Source organism: Mus caroli, unplaced genomic scaffold (genome assembly GCF_978045245.1).
Source record: "Mus caroli unplaced genomic scaffold, Mus_caroli_1 scaffold_13, whole genome shotgun sequence".
Taxonomy (NCBI): Eukaryota; Metazoa; Chordata; class Mammalia; order Rodentia; family Muridae; genus Mus; species Mus caroli.
In genome coordinates, this window is record NW_028227268.1 from 79442105 (window position 1) to 79465222 (window position 23118).

At 47.2% G+C, this 23118-nt stretch overlaps 1 protein-coding gene across 5 annotated transcripts in view; it reads left to right on the forward strand.

Moving 5' to 3' along the window:
* Adra1b (adrenoceptor alpha 1B) overlaps positions 1-23118 on the forward strand; it is a 136304-nt gene that overhangs the window by 62577 nt on the left and 50609 nt on the right. For 3 of the 5 annotated variants that reach the window (XM_029483751.2, XM_029483750.2, XM_021177599.2), the window contains 2 exons: positions 12612-12679; positions 13190-14331. In XM_029483751.2, the coding sequence (XP_029339611.1) occupies positions 13383-14331 (949 nt within the window). In that variant the 5' untranslated portion in view covers positions 12612-12679; positions 13190-13382. The other 2 variants (XR_003838024.2, XM_021177601.2) reach the window with 2 other exon arrangements.

Here is a 23118-nt window from a genome sequence, read left to right on the forward strand (position 1 = left end):
GTTTGGCTGGGTATAGTAGCCTGGGCTGGAATTTGTGTTCTTTTAGTGTCTGTATAACATCCGTCCAGGATCTTCTGGCTTTCATAGTCTCTGGTGAAAAATCTGGTGTAATTCTGATAGGCTTGCCTTTATATGTTACTTGGCCTTTTTCTCTTACTGCTTTTAGTATTCTATCTTTATTTAGAGCATTTGTTGCTCTGATTATTATGTGTCGGGAGGTATTTCTTTTCTGGTCCAGTCTATTTGGAGTTCTGTAGGCTTCCTGTATGTTCATGGGCATCTCTTTCTTTAGATTTGGGAAGTTTTCTTCTATAATTTTGTTGAAGATGTTTGCTGGTCCTTTGAGTTGAAAATCTTCATTCTCATCCACTCCTATTATCCGTAGGTTTGGTCTTCTCATTGCATCCTGTATTTCTTGGATGTTTTGAGTTAGGATCTTTTTGCATTTTACATTTTCCTTGATTGTTGTGCCGATGTTCTCTATGGAATCTTCTGCACCTGAGATTCTCTCTTCCATCTCTTGTATTCTGTTGCTGATGCTTGTATCTATGGTTCCAGATTTCTTTCCTAGGGTTTCTATCTCCAGTGTTGCCTCATTTTGGGTTTTCTTTATTGTGTCTACTTCCCTTTTTAGGTCTAGTATGGTTTTGTTCATTTCCATCATCTGTTTGGATGTGTTTTCCTGTTTTTCTGTAAGGACTTCTACCTGTTTGATTATATTATCGTGTTTTTCTTTAAGGATTTGTAACTCTTTAGCAGTGTTCTCCTGCAATTCTTTAAGGGATTTTTGTGCTTTCTCTTTATTGTCTTCTGCCTGTTTAGCAGTGTTCTCCTGCATTTCTTTAAGTGTGTTATTAAAGTCCTTCTTGAAGTTCTCTATCATCATCAGGAGATATGCTTTTAAATCCGTGTCTAGCTTTTCCGGAGTGTTGGGGTGCCCTGGACTGGGCGAAGTGGGGGTGCTGGGTTCTGATGATGGTGAGTGGTCTTGGTTTCTGTTAGTAAGATTATTACGTTTACCTTTCGCCATCTGGTAATCTCTGGGGTTAGTTGTTATCGTTGTCACTGTTTAAAGATTGGAGCAGAAGCTGTGTTCCACTCACCAGCAGTCTCTAAATCCTGCGGCGGGGGTCGTGGGTAGCTGACAGTACCCCGGTGCTGGTCCAGCCGGAAGAGGCCTGTGGTCCTACACAGGTCGTTTTTCTGCTTCCCTAACTAATGCAGTCTCTGGTCCCGCGTGCAATTGGATTGGAGCAGAAGCTGTGTTCCACTCTCCAGAAGTCTTAAGATCCTGTGGTGGGTGTTGTGGGTAGCTGGTGAGTGTCAGCGGACCCTGCGCCCCAGCTGCCCTGGTGCTTTTCTGACTGGAAGAGGGTTGTGGCCCTATGTAGGCCGGATTTCTCTCTCCCCAACCAGAGCAGTCTCAGGTCCCGCGTGATTGGACTGGAACAGAAGCTGTGTTCCACTCACCAGCAGTCCCAAAATCCTGAGGCGGGGGTCCTGGGTAGCTGGCGGGTGTCAGGCAACCCTGCGCTCCCGCTACCCCGGACTCAGGCCGGTTTCTGCTTCCCTAACTAATGCAGTCTCAGGTCCCGCGCAATTGGATTGGAGCAGAAGCTGTGTTCCACTCACCAGCAGTCCCAAAATCCTGCGGCGGGGGTCGTGGGTAGCTGGCGGGTGTCAGGCAACCCTGCGCTCCCGCTACCCCGGAGCTGATCTGGCCAGATGAGGCCTGTGGCCCTACTCAGGCAGGTTTCTGCTTCCCTAACTAATGCAGTCTCAGGTCCCGCGCAATTGGATTGGAGCTGAAGCTGTGTTCCACTCACCAGCAGTCCCAAAATCCTGCGGCGGGGGTCGTGGGTAGCTGGCGGGTGTCAGGCAACCCTGCGCTCCCGCTACCCCGGCGCTGATCCGGCCGGATGTGGCCTGTGGCCCTACTCAGGCCGGTTTCTGCTTCCCTAACTAATGCAGTCTCAGGTCCCGCGCAATTGGATTGGAGCAGAAGCTGTGTTCCACTCACCAGCAGTCCCAAAATCCTGCGGCGGGGGTCGTGGGTAGCTGGTGGGTGTCAGGCAACCCTGCGCTCCCGCTACCCCGGCGCTGATCCGGCCGGATGTGGCCTGTGGCCCTACTCAGGCCGGTTTCTGCTTCCCTAACTAATGCAGTCTCAGGTCCCGCGCAATTGGATTGGAGCTGAAGCTGTGTTCCACTCACCAGCAGTCCCAAAATCCTGCGGCGGGGGTCGTGGGTAGCTGGCGGGTGTCAGGCAACCCTGCGCTCCCGCTACCCCGGCGCTGATCCAGCCGGATGAGGCCTGTGGTCCTACTCAGGCCGGTTTCTGCTTCCCTAACTAATGCAGTCTCAGGTCCCGCGCAATTGGATTGGAGCAGAAGCTGTGCTCCACTCACCAGAAGTCTTAAGATCCTGTGGCGGGTGTTGTGGGTAGCTGGCGAGTGTCAGCAGACCCTGCGCCCCAGCTGCCCTGGTGCTTTTCTGACCGGAAGAGGGTTGTGGCCCTATGTAGGCCGGATTTCTCTCTCCCCAACCAGAGCAGTCTCAGGTCCCGCGTGATTGGACTGGAGCAGAAGCTGTGTTCCACTCCCCAGCAGTCCCAAAATCCTGCGGCGGGGGTCGTGGGTAGCTGGCGGGTGTCAGGCAACCCTGCGCTCCCGCTACCCCGGCGCTGATCCGGCCGGATGTGGCCTGTGGCCCTACTCAGGCCGGTTTCTCTAAAGGGGAATTGTTAATCAGATTACAAAATAGTGTCTGGGTAGTCCAACAGTGGCTGTGTCATATCAGAGAGTCCAGTCATTTGGTAGTTGGTCAGTGCAGAAGGCTGGATATCTCAGCAGCCCCAGTTGGGTACAGAAAAGTTTGGAGGATACTCAGTAAGCTGCTGGTCTTCAAAGCATGTTGAGAAGCAGGAAATTCATTCTAGTATCAGCAGTAGCATCAGAATGAATGAATTTTCCCATAAGAGTGGGGGCAAACCAGCAAAGAAGTTCCCTATTTCTCTATCCTTCTATCTATGCTGCCCATTGAGGGAGGGTCCTCCCACTTCAAATAATCCAATCAAGAAAGTCGCTCACGGGTGTTCACAGTGGCTTCCGTTTTGGTTGGTTCCAGATTCCTGTCAAGCTGACAACCAAAATTAGCCACCACCATCTCCCCATTCGTAGAGAGGTTGAGGCAGGAGCTTGATATAAGCTTACTTGAGGTGCCCAGAAGGAGTCAGAGAAGAATATTTTCAGGTAAACACATGGAATTTCTGGGGCACACTGTGATAATCTAGTGCATATATATACCCAGTGTGATGATCAAATCATGACAGCTAGCATCTCTGCCTCCTGAATCATCTGTCCTAGTCGGTGCTGAAAGTCTTCAGACTCCTGGTTATGACGCATTGTTGCTAGCCATACAAACAATGCCCTAAAATTACTTTCTCCTATGTCAGCTCATGCTACCCCAGACTCCCTCTGCCCTTCCTGGTCCCTAGTGACTACTCTGCTGCTCTCTTCTCCCACAGAATTGACTTTTATAACTCTCACAGATGAGTGATGTCACTGCTTTTTAACCCTTCTATGCCTGGCTTAGTTTGCTTAACATGAAATCATCCATCTCCATCTATGTTGTCCATATGATGAGATTTCCATTGTCTCTGTAATTTTTTTAAAGATTTGTTTATTTTCATTCTATTTGAGTTTTCCCCTGGTGTATGTGCACTGAGTGTCTAGTTCCCATAGAGATGGGGAAAGGGTATCATAATCCTTGACACTGGAGTTACCCTTGTATACTACCACATGGGTGCTGGGAACCAAGCCAGGCATTCTATAGAAGCATCAAATACTCTTAATGACTGAGCCACTTCTTCTACCCCAGATTTCAAATTTCAGCTTTTATTCATTTGTCTTCATTGTTGTCGTCATCATCTGTTGTTGTTGTTGTTGTTGTTGCTGTTGTTGTTGTTGTTGTTGTGTGTATTCCAGACCAGCTTCTAACTTGCTTTGTAGGAGAGGCAAGTCTTGAACTCCTGATCCTCCTGCCTCTGCCTCTTTAGTGTGGAATGGCTGGCAGGCATCACCACACTTGGCCCAAGATTTGTATATTTATGGCTGAAAACATTTCATTTGTACTTATAACACATTTTCTTTATAGGTGGAGAAATTTAATCCTTGGATCCTATAAAGAGGGGTCCGCAATTGTGCTTTACTGTAACACAACCCCAAATATGTCTGCTTCCATAGATCAGTGTCCCTGGTCTACTGAGATTTGCCCAGAACTTTCTGTAGTGTTTCTGCTGTTGATTTTTTGGTCAGCACAACATTAATTACAGCCAATTATGGAGTACCAAAAAGATGGAATGTATCAGCTCTCTCATCAGATTGCCTGTATTCCAATCTTACATTGGAATAATTCCAGGCAAGTTACTGAATCTCTCTTATTCTCAGTTTCTTTGCATATGAGATAGAGCAAATAATATCTGTCATGGAAAGGTGATGCTGGGAACTTAGATGAGGTGACTCAGGCAGATGACGTCGGCATATTGCTAGTGCCTATGTGCAACAAAGTCACAGTTTATGTAAATATGGCAGAAGGGGGCAGGCAAAGCCCACCATGTCATGCTTCTAGTGGGGCTGAGGAGATAAACAGGGTCGTCCTGGGAATGTCCATCGTGGAGTTAATTTCCATTTATCCCAAATCCCTCTTACCTAGACTTTTCCCAAATAGTTTCTACTCATGAGGACAGTTCCCATAAGAAGCAGAAAGACCAGGATGCCTCCTCTTCCTCTGCTCATCCTTTTAAAACTCCTTGGGCATGTTTCCAAAACTTTTAATTTGGTGTCCAGTAAACATCTGAGAATGTCTGGGCACTTCCTGTCTCATTACTCGGTGCTGCAGAGGCTCCTTTCTCACCCTCTTCCCCCTCACCATGTCCCTGTACCCAAAGCGATGCCACACACAATTGCCAAGCTCACCCATACCTATCCCAGGGTCTCACACAGAGACACTTCTGCTCAAAAATAGAGAAAGAAGGCAGAATCCAGTCAGAGTTCTCTCCTCTGTCTTGATCCCTTGGGGCCTGGTCTGTCCCCTCTAAAGCTAGGTCCTAACACTTTGTCCAAATACAATTTTAGATGCCTCCAAGGAAAAGATTCCCACCACTTCCTTTAGAACTCTTTGAAGTTGGTGACCACAAGTGAAAATCCCCCAAAAGGCTTGTGTGGTTTGGATCAGAAAGCACAAAAGAGGAAGAAGAAGAACGATAGAGAAATTTGATCCCTGTATTCTGTATTTCTTTCCTTCTTTAACTCACATCCTTGTTCAGTGTCAGGCAAAATCCTCTACATGCTCATTATTCATCTCAATGGCAAAGAATGTGAGGACGAGGGAGGCCAGCATCAATTCACTTGATTCAGTTCAAGTTGTGGTCTATGACAAATGATAAATAGTAAAACACTGGATTCATTCTGTTGCTGCAAAGTAAAAGAGAGAGGAAGGGAAGGAGACAGAGACAGAGAATAGGAGAGACTCCTAGTTATAAGTAATAGGATAGAGATATCGGTCAAGGGTCCTAACAGGAATTTAACCCTGAGGAAGCCACAATAAAGAATTAAGGAGCCAGGCATTTGTGGCACATGCCTTTAATCCAAGCACTTGGGAGACACAGACAGGTGGATCTCTGAGTTTGAGGCCGATCAGGTCTACAGAATTGAATTCAGGACAGCCAGGGCAACAGAGAGAGAGAAACACTGTTTCCAGAAAGAAAGAAAGAAAAGGCAAGGGGAGAAATTAAGGAAAATCATGGGACAAAGAAGTAGACAGACACATGCATACATACATATATGGTAGGTAGATAGTGACATACATACATGATAGATACATACACACATGGTAGGTAATTGACAGTCAAATGGTGAGAACACATATGCATAGATGATTATGATAATACACATACATGCATACTTAGATTATACATATAAAATTATAGAGGCTATTAATGTAACAGCAGTGACAGCCTTTTATTCGAAGGGGCAGTATAGACAGCTTTCAGCCTAAACATTGCCAACCAGAGCGCCTTTCATCTGTTCAACCACCTAACATGTGCATTCTCTCCAGGAATGGAAAGCATTCTTTCTAAGACACAAGTGAGTCAAGGGATGGAAATGACTTACATAGCTTGTGCAAAGGTCACCCAGCTGAGCGACTGAAACTGGGATTCAAACTCAGAGCGTGATGCAGAAACATGATACCCGTGGCAATAGAGTTATGAGCATGAAGTCAGTTCTCTTGGCTACTGACACTGGCTCTGCCTCAGGCAAGCCCCATCCTCTTCCAGGGCCTTTGTGTCCCCATACATAAAATAAGACAGTCAGACTAGATTAAGGGTTGTCTACAAAGTTTCACAGGGTAAATGCTTAAAACTGTATAGACCAGATGACTCAAATGTTGTAAGTACTTGGCTTTTCCACTGTAGTATGAAAACTGCCTTAGTCTCCACACAAACAAAACAGACATGGCTGGGTTTCAATGAAACTTTATTATAAAAATAAAATAAAATAAACCACAGGCACAAAGGTTAATTTAATCCACAGGCTATAGTTTGTATGCCCTAGACTAATGTTTTGTTTTGCTTCGTTTTGTTTTGTTTGGGGTTGTTGTGGTGGTGGTTGTTGTTGTGACATTTTAGAAGTTCCTGGTTCCTGGATTGTGATGGTAATGCTCAGAGAGGCCAGGGCAATGCAGAGGCAGCTGGAAGGAGCCTTTTGCCTTAAGCTTTGATGTAAGGTTTGGTGCATGTTGTTCGAGTGACTCTGGCATAGTTTTCTAGTACAGTAACTCACTGGCATAACAGAAACTGGACATGTTCTTCAGCCCTACAGAAAGAACTGTCACGTTACATGCACAGGCCCCCTAGACCTGCACCCTGGGCTCCCAGACTCTCCCACAGTGTGGGGTGTGAATTTAGCCCCTGGATGACTTGGCAGTTCATCTTCATCCACTTGCTGCTGAGGGGTGCTACAGAGCCCTGCCAGCTCATCGAGACTGGATGCATGTGCTGGATTAGGGAGCCCTAAGCTCATCAAAGCTTATCCTAGACAAAAGCAGTTCTGCACAGAGGAAGCTGAGATTCCTCACTCTTGTGAGCCTCTGACATGTATGCTGTCTTTAGAAGCAGCAGGTATGCCTGCAACAGCCGGCATCCCCTGCCCAGAAGAAAGGATGAGACAGTATTTGGCCCTCTGACCTAGAGGTACAAAGGAACAAAATTCTTCTTGGAGGGTCCACAGCCCCCAGGTGCCTTCTGGAATAAATTCCTCACACTACCAGCACCTTCTTTTTTTAGCCTCATTTATGGGGTGCATTGCAGATTATCTATGCTAGTCCTATTGCCTTGGGCACGCCATTTAACCCCTGAACCTCAGTTCCCCTATCCATCCAATATCTACAGCAGCAGCAGCATCCACCTAAAATCACTGCCAGGATTAAATAAGATATAGTGTCGAGCATTTTGGTCCCATGCCGAGTCCTTCCTAAATGCCTTGCAATCCCTGGCTGATAGATGTTACTATCATCCAGCACTTGGCAATTCTCACACAATATCACAGTCTTCAGCGTGGCCTTGTGAAGCAGTGCTGACCTTCGTCTCACTGGTAAGGAAGCTAGGAGCCCAAAGTGGTTATGTGATTTACCCAAGATCATAATTTATGAAAGTAGGGCACAAACTCGGGTCAGCGAGATGCCAGACTTCTGGCTCTTCGTACGTTATTCCCCTACCCAAGGCCACAGTAGTTGCTCTTAAAGGATGGAGTAGGATTATAACGAATCCCAGCCAGCCCTCAACTCCCTGGCAGACGGACTCCTGGAGACAGAGCAGGCTGACTCTGCCGAAGCTTCTGGGGGAAATGGTTCTGCCTTCCCACCTCCCTGACCTCTGCTCACTCGGAACCCTGGTCACATTCTCGTTTCTGCTGTAATTTCCTTCAGGCTAACATGGAACCTTCGGCTGCTTTTCTTTTTTTTTTTAAACAATCTCAGTCTGATGCAGAGAGAAGGTTGCACTGCAGCTTTCGAAGCAGATGATAGTGCTATGAACACTGAGGCCAACTGCTCACTGCATAACCTCGGTCATATCCAGAACCTCTCTGAGCCTCAGTTTTCTCATTTGTAAGATGGGCATAAGCCCTCATTTGAACTTTTGATGAGGAGTGTCTGGCACATGGAACGTTCTCTCTAGAAGGTATTTTTCCTTCATTCCTTATGCTCAGTGGATGGTGAGTGCTAGAGATAAATAATTAAGAGAGAGAGAGAAGGAAGGAAGGAAGAAAGGAAGGAAGGAAGGAAGGAAGGAAGGAAGGAAGAAAGAAAGAAAGAAAGAAAGAAAGAAAGAAAGAAAGAAAGAAAGAAAGAAAGAAAGAAAGAAAGAAAGAAAGAAAGAAAGCAAGAAAGCAAGAAAGCAAGAAAGCAAGCTTAATTCCAGGAGAGAGATGACCTTCCATAAATGCCCTAAGTAAATCACTGCCAGCCTCAGTTTCCCCTCTGTTCAGATTTAGTGGCAGTTTCTCCTAGCAGGCTCACATATATGGAAGTTTGCAACATCAGAGGTTTCTAATGTAATAAGATGGGTAATGAAAAGATTCTTCTTCTCCAAGCCTCGAGTGAGTCAGAGCTCTGTGCTTGGCTTTGCCCCAGGGAGTACCGAGAAAATGAAATATCGTCTGTATCCTCATGACACCTAAACAATTCTGTGGGTCAAAACTCAGCCAGAAGGGCAAACAGGCATCTCCAACAAGGCTAGGGACAGAGGAGAGCAAAAAAGTCGCCATCAGCAGGGCCTGATTAGCGGGGGCCCTGCCTCCTGGCTGCTACTAAGGCTGCTACCTGTCTGCTTTGTGGTGGGACCTAGTTTGTTTTGCCTGTGTGAAGGATGCTGGCGAGTGACAGCATGTCAGAAATCTGCAAGGATGTTTGACTTCCTTCAGGGCCTCAATAAGCCCTTCCACATCCTGACACCTGAACGGAGACACAAGTTCTCAAACTACTCTCTTTGGTAATAAAGAATAAGGTGACCTTAAACCTCAGATTTGCTCTTTATGACCCATGCATGCATGCGTGTGTGCGTGTGTGTGTGTGTGTGTGTGTGTGTGTTTATTTCTTCCATTTTGGCCCTATACACCAGGCTTTCATATTGCAGACTCTGGCTGTGACTTATGTAGACACAGCCTCGGATTCTGTGGTGTACTGTTGGCTCTTAATTGATACCCAAGGAAGTAAGAAGTGGGCCACCAAACTCAAAACATGGACTGAGAACTTGTTCTCCCTTCTGCCTCTTGCATCCCTGAATTTGTACAAACCATCGGTTTTATCCCAGCTCATCAGTATTCTCCTCTTGCCACACATCACCCCTGAGAGGAAACAGTTCCAGGAAAGCTCCATCCTCCTAGCCCTCAAGTTGTGTAGGAAATGGAGATGCTCTCCTCCTGTCGCATCCCATCATGGAAGATGTAATAAAGAAAGAGCAGCAGAGTGGATTTAGGGGCTAGTCTATCCAGTCAGCACACAAGGGAACCTCAAAGGGTCATCTGGATCAGCCTCTATCTCCATACACAACAGTGCAAGAGGCCTCTGAGATGAAGGACAACCTCTCCTTCTCATTAAGATCTCTGGCAGATGGCTGCATGCAGGCACTGACCTGGTCCACACTCCACTGTGTAACTCAGTACTGGCCATGTTGGTGGCATTTTTCTACATCAGAAGAAGCCACATTCTGGGTGCCAGAGAAGAAGAGTCAATGGCCTGACCACCTGTGGCAGCTGCCCAGTGCCCTTTGCCTCTGCACCATCTCCATGATCAATGAATTAAGGTACCAGGAGCTCCAATAGATTCACACTGCCACAAACCTCAAAAATAGGCATCTCTTATGTTTAAATCTCTAAAGGCAGCTTAGGTAAGTTAATTTAAATGAGGGCCGGGACTGTTTTCAGGGCTATCTGAATCACTTTTTGTTTGTTTGTTTGTTTGTTTGTTATCTCAGAGAAACTCCTTAAAATTGTATATTTTGGGCAACTGGAAAGCTTGTGCATTTTTATAGGAGATTAAGACCTTAAACGTATAGTGGGTGATACATGCTTGTAACAACAACACTAAGAGGCTGGGAAGAGAGGAAGATTATCATGATTTGGGGGCTAGCCTGGACTAATAATAAATTCTAGGCCAGCCTGGGCCACAAGTAAGACCATCTCTCAAACAAGCAATCAAAGGCTGGAGAGTTGGCTCAGCAGATAAGGGCATTTGTTGCTCTTGCAGAGGACTCGGGTCCAATTCCCACCACCCAAATGGTGGCTCACAACCATCCCAACCTCAGCTCCAGAGGACCCCATGCCATCTGTCAACTTTTACAGGCAGCAAAGCAGGCAATGAATGTAATACTCACATGCAAAAAAAAAAAAAAAATGATACAGTAAATTAAAAAAAAACAAATAAACAAAAACTGTAATCTTCTCCAAAAAGTACAAGCAAAAAGACTTGAAGAGCCCAACTTTAGGCTGAAGAACTTGCACAGGAACCGCCTTACATGGCCCCTGCTTCCTTGCCCCTTAATCAAAATACAGTGATTATCAAAAGCAGAAATTAGAAGCCTAGGCCATGACTTGTGGACTAGAAGAAATGAGTATCAGGTATCTCCTTGCAATTCAGCAGCCACTGCCCTGTCCCCTGCCTCATGTCACTAGAATATGACTAACTCTCGGATCTACTGTTTTCTCGTGTGTCCACAGAGAGCAGTTATGCCTCTCTCTCAAAGACTTGTTAAAGAAGAATAAAAGAAAATAAGCAAGCTGGGTGTGGTGTCTTATGCTTGTAATCCAAGCACTGGGGAGGTGGGGGCCAGAGGATTTTGGAGTTTGGGACAATATTGGTCTACATAGTGAGCTCAAGACCAGTGTGAGCTACACAGCAAGAAAAGAAAAGAAAAGAAAAGAAAAGAAAAGAAAAGAAAAGAAAAGAAAAGAAAAGAAGAGGGGAGGGGAGGGAAGGGCAGGGCAGGGGAGGGGAGGGGAGGGGGGAGGGGAGGGCAGGGGGGAAAGGGAGGGGAGGGGAGGGGGGAGGGGAGGGGGGAGGGGAGGGGGGAGGGGGGAGGGGAAGGGAGGGGAGGGGAGGGGAGGGGAGGGGAGGGGGGAAGGGAGGGGAGGGGAAGAGAGGGGAGGGGAGGAGAGGGGAGGAGAGGAGAGGAGAGGGGAGGGGAGGGGAGGGGAGGAGGGGAGAGAAATAAGTAAATGACGATCAGCAGGAGCTCAGCAAATGTGGGTCCCTTCCCAGTAGCAGTAACTTGAGCCCCAAAATGAGCCATTTTTTTAAAAAGCCCAAGCTATAACATTTACTCTCTCCCCTATTTTGCTCCTATAGAAACGGTGACTTCTACAGCTCAGTACTCGGCACTAGAATAAGGAACCCAGTAATGACATTCAGCTCCAACTCACCCCTCCTCTCCTCAATAGGCATATGTACTTGAAAACACGGTTCAACTCCCTTATAACACGGGTCCCATCCTCAAAACAGAAATCAAAATGAGACTAGTTCTCTCATCAAGTCGGGAGAAAAGGCAGCAGGAACGTAGCACATGGTCTAGCATCTAAGTGTCGGGAGACGGAAAATCTTGAGTTCAAAACCAACCTGAAGACCTTCTTTCGAAAAACAAACAAACAAGCAAACAAACAAGAAAATTCTTCCCTGGTTTGACTTTTTTTTTCTTCCTTTTTGTAATTACCCACCTCTGGAAATAGGGTTTGTAGCCTAATAGCCAACATGTATACAAGGCAATACAAGAAAAGAGCCAACAGGCAAGATCACCCCAAGTCCCTTACCCAGGATTTGGCAATCTGTCCTCACTCTCTCCTCCCAGAGAGACAACTAGCTCCCTCTCACCCTTCCCTTCCTCCTTCCCTCCCTCCCTCAACTATCTCTTTAGTGACAACCCCAAGCCCCTTCTTAAAATGTCAAGTTCGGCCTAGAGATGCTGCCCACTTGGTAGAGTACGTGCTTGCCTACAATGCATGAAGCCCTGAATTCCATCCCCAGTATCAAATAAACCAACAATGGTGGTACATGCTTGTAATTCCAGCACTCAGGAGGTGGCCATAGGAAAATCAAGAGTTCAAAGTTATTCTTGTGTTATACAGTGAGCTGGAGAGCAACCTGAGCTACATCGTACTCTGTCATTAAAAAAAAAAAAAAAAAATCCAATTCATATTCTTCCATACCCTGGTTGCATTTCCCTGTCCTCAATTCATCTTCTCCTAAACTCCTGTCGTTAGATGTCTCGCTTCAGATTTTGCTTGTTTGGTAAGCTTCCACTTGCGGGTCAGGAATCTGGGTACCCTTCCGACTGTTGGAGGACAGTGCCTAGAATGGAGCCACTGTCTGGAGGTGGACATTAACAATCCACTGAAGGAATGTGTGCAGGGAATAACTGAATGAATGAATGAGCAACAGAAGTCTCTAGGTTTTATCAAGGCCAAAGAGGTTGCAAGGGGGAACTAAAGTATAAGCCTGGTCTCAGATGTGACTCAAGTCTCTGCCACCTGCCTAACGCAGGGGTTTTCTTCCTTTTGTAGAAGCCAGTTGTGTAGAAGTTGCACATCTCTCTGAACCCATGGCTTGACTCCAGGAGCCCCCATTAGAGGTAAGCATCCCCACCCTACCTTTTAACTGAAGAGTGAACAGGGGAAAAAAATAATCCCAGCGGGCCCCCTGGGGTGTATGAACCGGGATGCCCACACCCGATCCCCTGCTCTGCTCCCCGGCCCATCCCCACAGAGGGAGCGGTGCCGGGCGCGGCAGGTCTCCAGGCCGACTAGGCTGGCGCTGGCGTCGGGGCTGCGCGCCTTGGCTGGACCCGCATTGCCCCCTAGTGCCGCACAGAGTCAGGGCGCCCGGGCTTCCCCGCCTGATGTCACCGCCGTGCAGTCAGCCCAGAGGCGGCTCATTGAAAGCAGACCCTCCTCGCGATCGCTGGGCGGAGAAGGCACCGCGGGCCGCAGACCCGCCGCGGGCCGGGCACAGCCGGGCACCCCCGGCCCCGCGCCCGCTCCTCCCCGCGCTCCCGCGCCAGCCCGGCCAGGCGCGCCTGACGTGGACCATTAAACTTGGAGCTGCTGCCTCGTCCCCTCTCTCCTCCTCCTCCCTCTGACAGGCGAGCGAGCCGCTCGGTGCAGGCAGGCGACGTGCTGCCGGGCTAGGCTGCCCGGGGGAGATGACTTCTCGCCAGGAGGACGCCTCTGGAAAGAAGACCACGGAGGGAGCAAAGTTTCAGGGCAGCTGAGGAGCTTTGGTCGCAGCCCTTCCGAGCCCAATCTCCTCCCTGGCTATGGAGGGCGGACTTTAAAATGAATCCCGATCTGGACACCGGCCACAACACATCAGCACCTGCCCACTGGGGAGAGTTGAAAGATGCCAACTTCACTGGCCCCAACCAGACCTCGAGCAACTCCACACTGCCCCAGCTGGACGTCACCAGGGCCATCTCTGTGGGCCTGGTGCTGGGCGCCTTCATCCTCTTTGCCATCGTGGGCAACATCTTGGTCATCCTGTCGGTGGCCTGCAACCGGCACCTGCGGACGCCCACCAACTACTTCATTGTCAACCTGGCCATTGCTGACCTGCTGTTGAGCTTCACAGTCCTGCCCTTCTCCGCTACCCTGGAAGTGCTCGGCTACTGGGTGCTGGGGCGCATCTTCTGTGACATCTGGGCAGCGGTTGATGTCCTGTGTTGCACGGCCTCCATCCTGAGCCTATGCGCCATCTCCATTGACCGCTACATTGGGGTGCGATACTCTCTGCAGTACCCCACGCTGGTCACCCGCAGGAAGGCCATCTTGGCGCTCCTCAGTGTGTGGGTCTTGTCCACGGTCATCTCCATCGGGCCTCTCCTTGGATGGAAAGAACCTGCGCCCAATGACGACAAAGAATGTGGGGTCACAGAAGAACCCTTCTACGCCCTCTTTTCCTCCCTGGGCTCCTTCTACATCCCACTGGCGGTCATCCTGGTCATGTACTGCCGAGTCTACATCGTGGCTAAGAGGACCACCAAGAATCTGGAGGCGGGAGTCATGAAGGAAATGTCCAACTCCAAAGAGCTGACCCTGAGAATCCATTCTAAGAACTTTCATGAGGACACCCTCAGCAGTACCAAGGCCAAGGGCCACAACCCCAGGAGTTCCATAGCTGTCAAACTTTTTAAGTTCTCCAGGGAAAAGAAAGCAGCCAAAACCTTGGGCATTGTAGTCGGAATGTTCATCTTATGTTGGCTCCCCTTCTTCATCGCTCTCCCACTTGGTAAGTTGGGGGCTAGCAGAGGGGAGATAGACCTAAGTTGGTTTTCCTGATGATCTCACGCCAAAGTTTTTGTGTGGATTTGGTTATTTTTATGCCATCAGTGTGTGTTTGGAGACTGGATAATACTATTTGTTCTGCAAGGGCTTTGCAGATTGGGGAACTGGCTAAGAACCAACTCAGGTGTTGGTGAAAAAAAGCTAAGATACTAGGCACTTGAAATAGAAGCACGGAAGGAGAATCTGGGATGTGGAATGACTCAGTCACTGGCCTCAGTTTAATAATTAAAAAGGACACTGGGCTCCAACATCTCGCCAGTGTTATTTCGGTAGTAACGATGTATCTGAGAAGGCAGCGTCACTAAAGCAGAATACCAAATAGTTTGTAGTTACTGCAGACAGGGCATTGGGGAAGCAGAGAGGCGGCTCCTACAGAGAAAGGCAGTGTTCATTCAATATTTGCAGGGACCACGTTTCTCAGCCTTGCAGAGGCTGCGGTCTTCCTCTCCTCCCTCCCTGCTGGCTCTCCCCTTTCTGCACTGTCGTTCTTACCAGATAATAGGAGCATCTTACAGCCACACAGCTTCCACGGGCCTTTAAGTTTCTGAAGCTTGGGATTTCAAAGCGAGATATTTTCAGTTTTCACCCCCAAAATGCTCCCAACTCTGGCAATTTATGAAATGTTCAGAATTTAATTATAGCTGACCCTCACCTTCAGCGATAAGACGCCAAACCCAGGCAAGATGGAACTCAGTGCCACCAGCTTCCCACCCCCTACAAAAATGTGCCCATCTTATTTGGCTTGGTGGTCCTGATAAGTTCAAAAGGCTGCCTGATTCCTGCTAAGGGGCGGGGGGGGGGGGGGGAAGGGGACAAGGTCTGGCTAAATGGTAAACAGAGAAGAAGGTTCTGTGACATGCTGTTCACGTGGCTTGGGAAATCCTTGTCCCTTCTCTGGTGCATTGATCTGCTTTGATTTCTTTTCCTATCTCTGATGGGAACTGGAGGGAAATGAATGGAAGGATGTACTCAAGGCATGCTATCAGAAGAGGGGGCACTACTAAATACCGCAGACCTCATACCTGCAGGGTCTCAGAGGTGGCCAAACCCCTCCAGCAGCTCTGACTCCAAAGTCACACTGCTTCTGAGAGAAAAAGATGAATGAGAAGGAAGTGAATGTTTACCAAGAGTTTCCTTTTTTTTTTTTAAGGAAAAAAAATCTATCCAACATACTGTCTGTGTGATCTTTCCTAAGGAAGTCTGGCCGGCTACTGCCATTCAGAAATATTCCTTCCAATGGTGTTAAGTAGAAAGAGCTTAAAATTCTGCCCCAGCAGTGATTGCATCCCACTGCAGAGGAGAATGATTCGCCTTCTCAAGGTCTTGGGACCTTTGACAGTCTTGTTCTGTTAACCACGGGTGACGGCTTGCACTCTTCCAGACCATCACAAAGATCATGGGTCTGTGGAGGTGTGATTTGGGTCTCTCATCAGCCATACGACCTTGGGGTAAGCACTGCTGCTTTGTGAGCCTCGGTTTCTTCATCTACAAAAGGGACTAATTAGTATTCACTCCAAGGAGTTGTGGTGATGGAAGGAGAAGACAGTGTAGAGTGTGGACCGGCAAGTAGCTAATCAAAATTAGGTGTGAGTACTCTAAGCCAAGCCCCACTTGTTTGGAGGTAGCCGTAAGTTTCCTCGGTTTACTCTTGCCACCTGTTAACTTAATCCTGGATCTACCCACCAGCATACAGAGGCGATGGCCAGAGCATGCTTAAGAAGAAAAATAGCCCACTCCCCACTCAGAAATCATCACAGGCACAATCCTTGGCTCTGAGATTCAAGGGAACTGAAAAGCTCCCAACAGCTTGGAAAGAAGAGACTCAGGTGGTACAAGTTACCAAGTTCTACTTTGATCTTGGCCATCAATTAGCTTTGTGACCCTAGGCTCATTGCTGTGCCTCTCTGGGCTTCAGGATGCATGTATAGATGACAAGATGGTTAAATGTGATGAAGGGGAAATGTACTGAATACAATGAGCACCTGAGAAACTCCATAGTAACACAAACCCCTGGGTCCAACTTACAGAAGCTCTGATTCAGTAAATCGGATGAATCCAGAGTCTACATGTTTAATCAGACCCTAGGAGACTCTGTAGGGGTGGATCACAACTGATTGATCAAAGCATCTCTCCAGCCCCCTTTAGAGCCCAGCATCCTTACATGTTGCTAGTTTGGATCTTCCCCAGCTACCAGTAGTGTGAGATGGCATGGCTTCTCTCTGTAGCATATGCTTCAAGTTGCCAGGCCTGCCTTTGGGGTCTTCCTTGGCTCTCTGCTCATGCATGTTGAGACCCTGTCCTCCTCATCCCTGGGGTCCTTCATGCCCATGCAATAGCAGCAAAAGCTCGTCCATGTCCCCAGCCCATGGCATTCGCAGAGCTTGCTTCTCCTCTCCTACCAATGGAAACTCTGATTATCTATATCATGATCACCTGGGAACCCTCCAATATGTTGTCCCTAAATGAGCCCAGTAAGCATGCTTCTTCCACAGAAGCCAACAGAGGAGGAGACCCGGGCTGTGGGTTTTCAGTGGTTTCAGAAAGATAGTCAAGGAGTCAGTCAGAAGGTACACAATCGATGCTTGCTTTCTTAATAATTTAAGAACATCACAGCAATATGAAGCTGTAGTTCCTCCAGGTAACAACATCCAGTGAGAAGTAGTATGTTAGTCAATAAGAGCTTTTTCTTTTTTTTTCCTGGCATCTGAAGATGGTTCCAAATTCTAAATTTTCCATCAAGGACTTTTTACTCAGAGAAGGCAGAAGCAGACATGCGGAAGGCTTTGCTCAACAAGCAGGGAGGTGTAGGTAGGGGTATCTTCCAATCCAGCTAGATTCTCCGGTGCCTGGGTGCCATGAGATTTCCATAGTTGTGTTTGTTTTCTCCATAGGAGAAAAGGGTTGGGATTCCTTCTAGAAGGAGGGAAAATAGACATGGCCCTACAGGACCCTGCTCTGCAGCCCCATTTGTTTTTCTTCCTCCCTTATTTTTATTTTTGGGAGCAGGGTTGGGCCACCTGCAGCGAGGGCTCCTGTGGAGCCCTCCCCACCTGCACTACCCCACTCATCTCTCTCCACCCTTTGCCCTGTGGCCTCAGACTAAGTTGCACCAGGGAGCAGTGCTCACTTATTCAGGATCAGAGATACATGATCATCAAACAAGAACCTCTTTCTTTGGCCCCTGGAAATGAGCCAGGGAGTGTCAGAGAATCTGGACTAGACTATAGAAGGATTTCTATCTCGTGGACCATACATGATGTCTAAGAGAACCTCCAGCTGCCTGGTATGACAATGAAGACCAGCTCCCAGCAGAGGGGAGACAGCTTGGTCAAGGTCTGATGAAGTGGCAGGACTCTTGAGGGAGTGTGGGATGTGAGGAGAGGCCGTAGGAAGTGCCAGGCAGCCAACAAGCGGCTGGGACTAGAGAGCTGTTTAGAAAACACTGGAAACTTGCCTTGCTCCAAATCTTTCTTCCGCCTTTTAAAATGCTGAAAGGCACTAGGAAGCCATTATTGAACTAACTGCTCTCCCCTCTAAATAAAGGAAGGTCAGTTTCAAAGAGACAGTTGTACTCCCTATAGTACTGGAGCAAATAGCAACTGATTGGGCTCTCTTCTCATTCAAATGGGCGCTGAGGAATTTCCACTCATTATGAGAGCAAGTGAGAATGAGGGTCTCAGACCTTGAACAGAGTCACCCCCACAAATGTGTGTGGATCCTCCAACTCAGCCATTGAGATTCCTTCAAGGAAAACAATTGCTTTGAGAACTTGGTAAAGAGGGAAAAAAATTAAAAGAAGGAAATATTACTGCAGTAACATACTCTTGGCCGGGTGTTAAATATTTAACCAAAGACTTCTTAAAGTGCCTACTACGCCCTTGGTTCTACACCAGAAGCTGGATTGGTGAACTAAAACTAAACATGGTTCCTATGTGCTTACTCAGCATCCGGTTATTGAGTTCATACTTTGTAGAGACATTTTACTGTGCCATTACTCCCAATAACCCTGGCAGAGATGCAGTGTGTAGTAACTGCTACCTCTTCATAGGTGAATATACCAAAGCTCAATACAATTAGAGCCTTACTCAGGGTCACACAGCATGTCGGTGATAGGGCCAAAGACTGCCCCAGCTCTCTTCGAAAGACCATACCTCATACACTGCACCTGGTCCTTTCTGCTCACTGGTGGCAACCGACTATCATAGTAAATGTTCTCCAGGAAACTGTAAACCACCCTGTCACCACCCTGTCAGAAGATAGGAAGGACAAAGTCACTGTAAAATCCTGCCCATCCCTGATGTGGGAAAGAAAATCTCCAACTGATTAAATGTCAGAGCAGACCATCCATGTTCAAACGTAAAGCTAGATTTTCTCCAAGCCTATTGCATTGTGACTGCTACCAATCCCTAGGAACAAGGCTCTTGCCCGTCAGTCAGCTAAGCTGGAGGAAAAGGTGGAAGGGAACCTGCCTTCCTCTAGGGCTGTGGGTCTCATCTTTAACCGTGCATGCATCCACTAACTAAATATGAATTACCACACGGATACTGTGTCCAGGAGTCTTTCTAGAGAAACTATAGTAAGGAAGATAATTAAGTACCATGGAACTTACTTCTAACAAAGTAAACAGGTATTTGAAAAAACACAAAAAGAAACATAAATACATCAGTGATCAGAGACTAGAATTATCTAATAGGGATCAGTATATCATGAGGTCCCAGGGGAGCAACAGGGAAGCAGAGGCTGAACAGTACAGCTTAGAATGGCTGCTTTCGTAACATTGGTAGGAGAGAGATCCATGCAGCATCCTGTAGTAGGGAGTGATGGGGAACGCCCAGAGCTTAGCATGAGAGCAGGCATGGGTAAGATAGACTGCGGACATGGACAGAAGCCTGGCCATGATGGGACTTTAGGGCCATCTTATAGAATTTAGTTTTGGGATTTTGTATTTAGTGTTGTTGGGTTTCTGTTTAGGTGGTGGTGGTGGTGGTGGTGGTGGTGGTGGTGGTGGTGGTGGTGGTGGTGTTTGTTTTGCTTTGTTCTTTGATACAGGATCTCAGTTAGCCCATTCTGGCCAAAACCTAGCTATGGAGCTGAGGATGACTTTGAACTTCTGATCCTCCTGCCTTTGCTTCCCAAATGCTGCTGTTATAGACAAGCACCACCATGCCTGGTTTATGCACTGCTTGGGAAGAAACCTGGGGCTCTGTGGACACCAGGCAGGCACCAACAGAGCTACATCTTCAACCCTAGATTTTGTCTTAACTGTAATTAGCCACTATGGAAGGAGTTGAAACACACCAAGACTCTATCTGAATACTATCTCTAAAATGCTATAGGGCAGAAGGGATTGTTCAGCAGTCAAGAGCACTTGCTGCTCTTACAGGGGACCACAGTTTGATTCCCAGCACCCACTCACATGGAGCAGCTCAGAACCACCTATAACTCCAGCCATGTGATCTGATATGCTCGCACTCTTCTGGCCTCAAGAGCAACTACATTCGTGTGTGTGTGTGTGTGTGTGTGTGTGTGTGTGGCCAACATATAAAGCATCATGGACATGGGACCAGTAGAAGGTCTCACTGCTGTGAATGGAAACAGTGATTTCAACCATGCTGATGACAATGGAAATAGCAAGAAGCAGACAGATTTGAGGACTCGGTATGGGATGGCATAGGAAGGCTGGTGAGAAAAGTATGTCGAGAATAGCCTGGGTGATGGCAAAGAACCACCTGGGTATCACTTGTTGATCTGGGGAATGTGAGGAGCAGGGAGGGATGAGCAGAAGCAACAAGATTCCTTCCACGGTCTTTCACAGACATCCTCAAGGACTCATAAAATATCACAGCAGAAAGGATCTACTGATTATTATTATGATTTAGGGGGAAAAAATGCCCTCTGACCTAAGGCCAGGAGTCACTGTAAGCGGCCCCAGATACCCATGAGAGGCATCTGACAGGAACAGTTTTGTCAGCCCAAGCCTTGGGCCCCAGCACAAACCTATCATATCAGAATCTCTTGTGAGGCCAAGAATCTTCAGCCCTTAACTAATTTTCCTGGGTGGATTCTCATGCATCCAGCATCCTCCTTATTCCCAGGCAGCCATGGGTCAGATACCTTATGGGAATCCAAGAAAACATGGTTAAGCTTTCATTGTACAGCTAGAAGTATCCTCAGCCCTACCCAGACCTTTGGTCCAACCCATGGGGAGGAGAGGAGGCAGGAGGCATGGTGGTGTCTTTGAACTAGAGCCCCCGCCCCAACTATGGAAACAGGGTGAGCTATGGAAGCATCCTCACCACACAGGGCATAGTATGTAGAGCTGCAACCCTGCAGGCAAGTCATGTCATCCTTGTCTCCACAGATGAAAACACCAAGTTCAGAGAGGCTCAATAGCTTGCCCAAGGTCACATACCTAGTAAATGGTAGAATCTGTCAGACTCTGCACTGGTACTCAGTAAACGTTCATTGTGCTGTCCCTATTGTTAGTATACTGCTTCCCCAGAATTTGTCAGAGATCCGATGCCCAAAGTTTCCACTGGCTCATGACAAAATGAGAAAAACATTGTGTTCTTTCAAAACTGAAATGTATTCAATCTAAATGACTGTCCTTTCAATCTGAAGACTATATCCTTTCTATTTTAAGACACCAAAATAGCATTTTTAGATGGAACGATGATAATGAATGGTAATAGTTGTGTGTAGGGTGTGTGTGTGTGTGTGTGTGTGTGTGTGTGTGCTGTAATGTCCTATTTGATATCATTTAAAAAATAGCAACCTCTGTCAGTTGCCTCTAAAAATATCTGAAATTTGAGTTTCCTGAGTTTGGAGTCATAGACAACACAAAAAGATTAATGGGAAAAAAGGAAAGAAAGAAGGGAAAAAGAAAGGAGGGCTGGAGAATGGCGCCAACCTCAACCTTCCAACGAAACCAAGTAAACTGGGACAGAGGAGCCAGGAGAGAGGGATAGCCTATGCAGAAGAATGTGCCAGGTACATAGGACAGGAGCCAATCGTGGAGGTGGCCAAGTCTGCTGGGGCACAGAGAGCCACATAAGTACCAGAGGGTCACCAAGGGCTCCATGAAGGCTTTATGTGAGTATGTGTAAAGTGGCAGAAATCATGGATAACTGCCAGCCTCCATCTGGAAATTGCTTTCTCCCATATTTGCAGGCTTTGTCTTCAGCCATTGTACTCCCTGGCCTCCTCAAATGATACACTAATGACTTCCATACATTAGACCTTGCCACTTGGTGCTGGGGGTGAGGGCTACCCCACAGCCTCTGCTCCGTCCTCTCTCCATGAGCTTGTGAGATAACTTGTGAAATTATCCCCTGTTGCACAGTTAGGGATATGAACTCAGGGGAGATAGGAGAGCTTTGTTTCAGATGAGTGGCTGACCATGAATTCAAATCCAGGCCATCAGATGGGCTTCTTATTAAAGAAATGTTGGTTGGAAGTGTATGGAGAAAAATGGGAACCTCTATTCTTAGAAGGAGGCAAGGAAGGGCACACGGCCACTGGTCACAACCTCACAAAGATATAAAGATCATAAAAATAATTGGGTCGTTTCCTGGCAAGATAAACTGAAACCTCTCTTTTACTGTTGACACTTTTGGAAGACTTTTCAACTTCATGACATTGTTGCTAATGACAAGCACATTTGATCAGGTTTCTAGTAAATTTTAGAAAAGACATATTTAGAAAAATGTTTCCCCAGTATTGTTTCTGGCTTCTTTAACTTTGAGGCTGGATTCACCGCCTCCATCCACCTTCAAATGATGCCGACACCACAGGACACTTCTCCATCACGGGTCATCCTACGCCCTTCCCTTGATGTCACAGGACAAGCAAGCTGGCATTGTGGACAGGAGTATTTCTAGACACTGTGTTCCACAGCAACTGGCTAGTGATGACCTAGCTATGCAGAAAGAAAGGGCTATGAAGTATATACACAGGGTGGAGAGAATCGCAAGGGAACAGAATGTGGCCTAACTCCAGACTCTAATGGCCCTTGTACCAACACCTGCAAAAGGAAAGGCAGAGCATGGAATGGGGCCACTCAGCAAAACAGAGTCATGGAAGTAGAAAGAGGTCTCTGTTGAGCTCAGTTAACAGGCCTCACTTTGGAAGACTAAGTAACGGTCTTGGGTCCCCGAGGTTTCTTCCTAGGTTTTAGGAAATCCATCTCTTCAGAGTTAACCTGAACACAAGTGTTCTTGAGGGTTTCATCCTTCCATTGGCCAGGTTGGCAATCAAATAAAACCCCTCCTCAAAGCAGACATGTAGGTAGGAAGTCAAAGCTAACCAATTATTCTGAAATGCAGTTATTATTATGTTGAAAAGCAAATTGATTGTAGAGTGGGAAAGACACTCCTTAGCATATTAAATAAACAAGGTCTGGCAGCCAGTCAAATAAGCAAGGACTGTAATTTTGAAGTGGTGACAAGTGGAAACATTTCATGAGCTCGGCAGCAAACAGAACAGGATGGTGTAGACCTGACTTCTATTGATGACAACCCCTGAAGAGTTGTCTGTGGTCCCTGGCCTGCATTCCTGATGAACAAAGGCAAACTTGCAGCCAAAGGGGTTTCATTTGTTTTGTTGAGATATTTTTCTTCCCATCCAAATTCACAGACTCCTCAAACCCTAGGTTAAAGGAACTCTCCTTGGGATGTCACAAGAATGGACTTCTGGGAATAATGGTTTACATATATATGTTTTATATATGTCT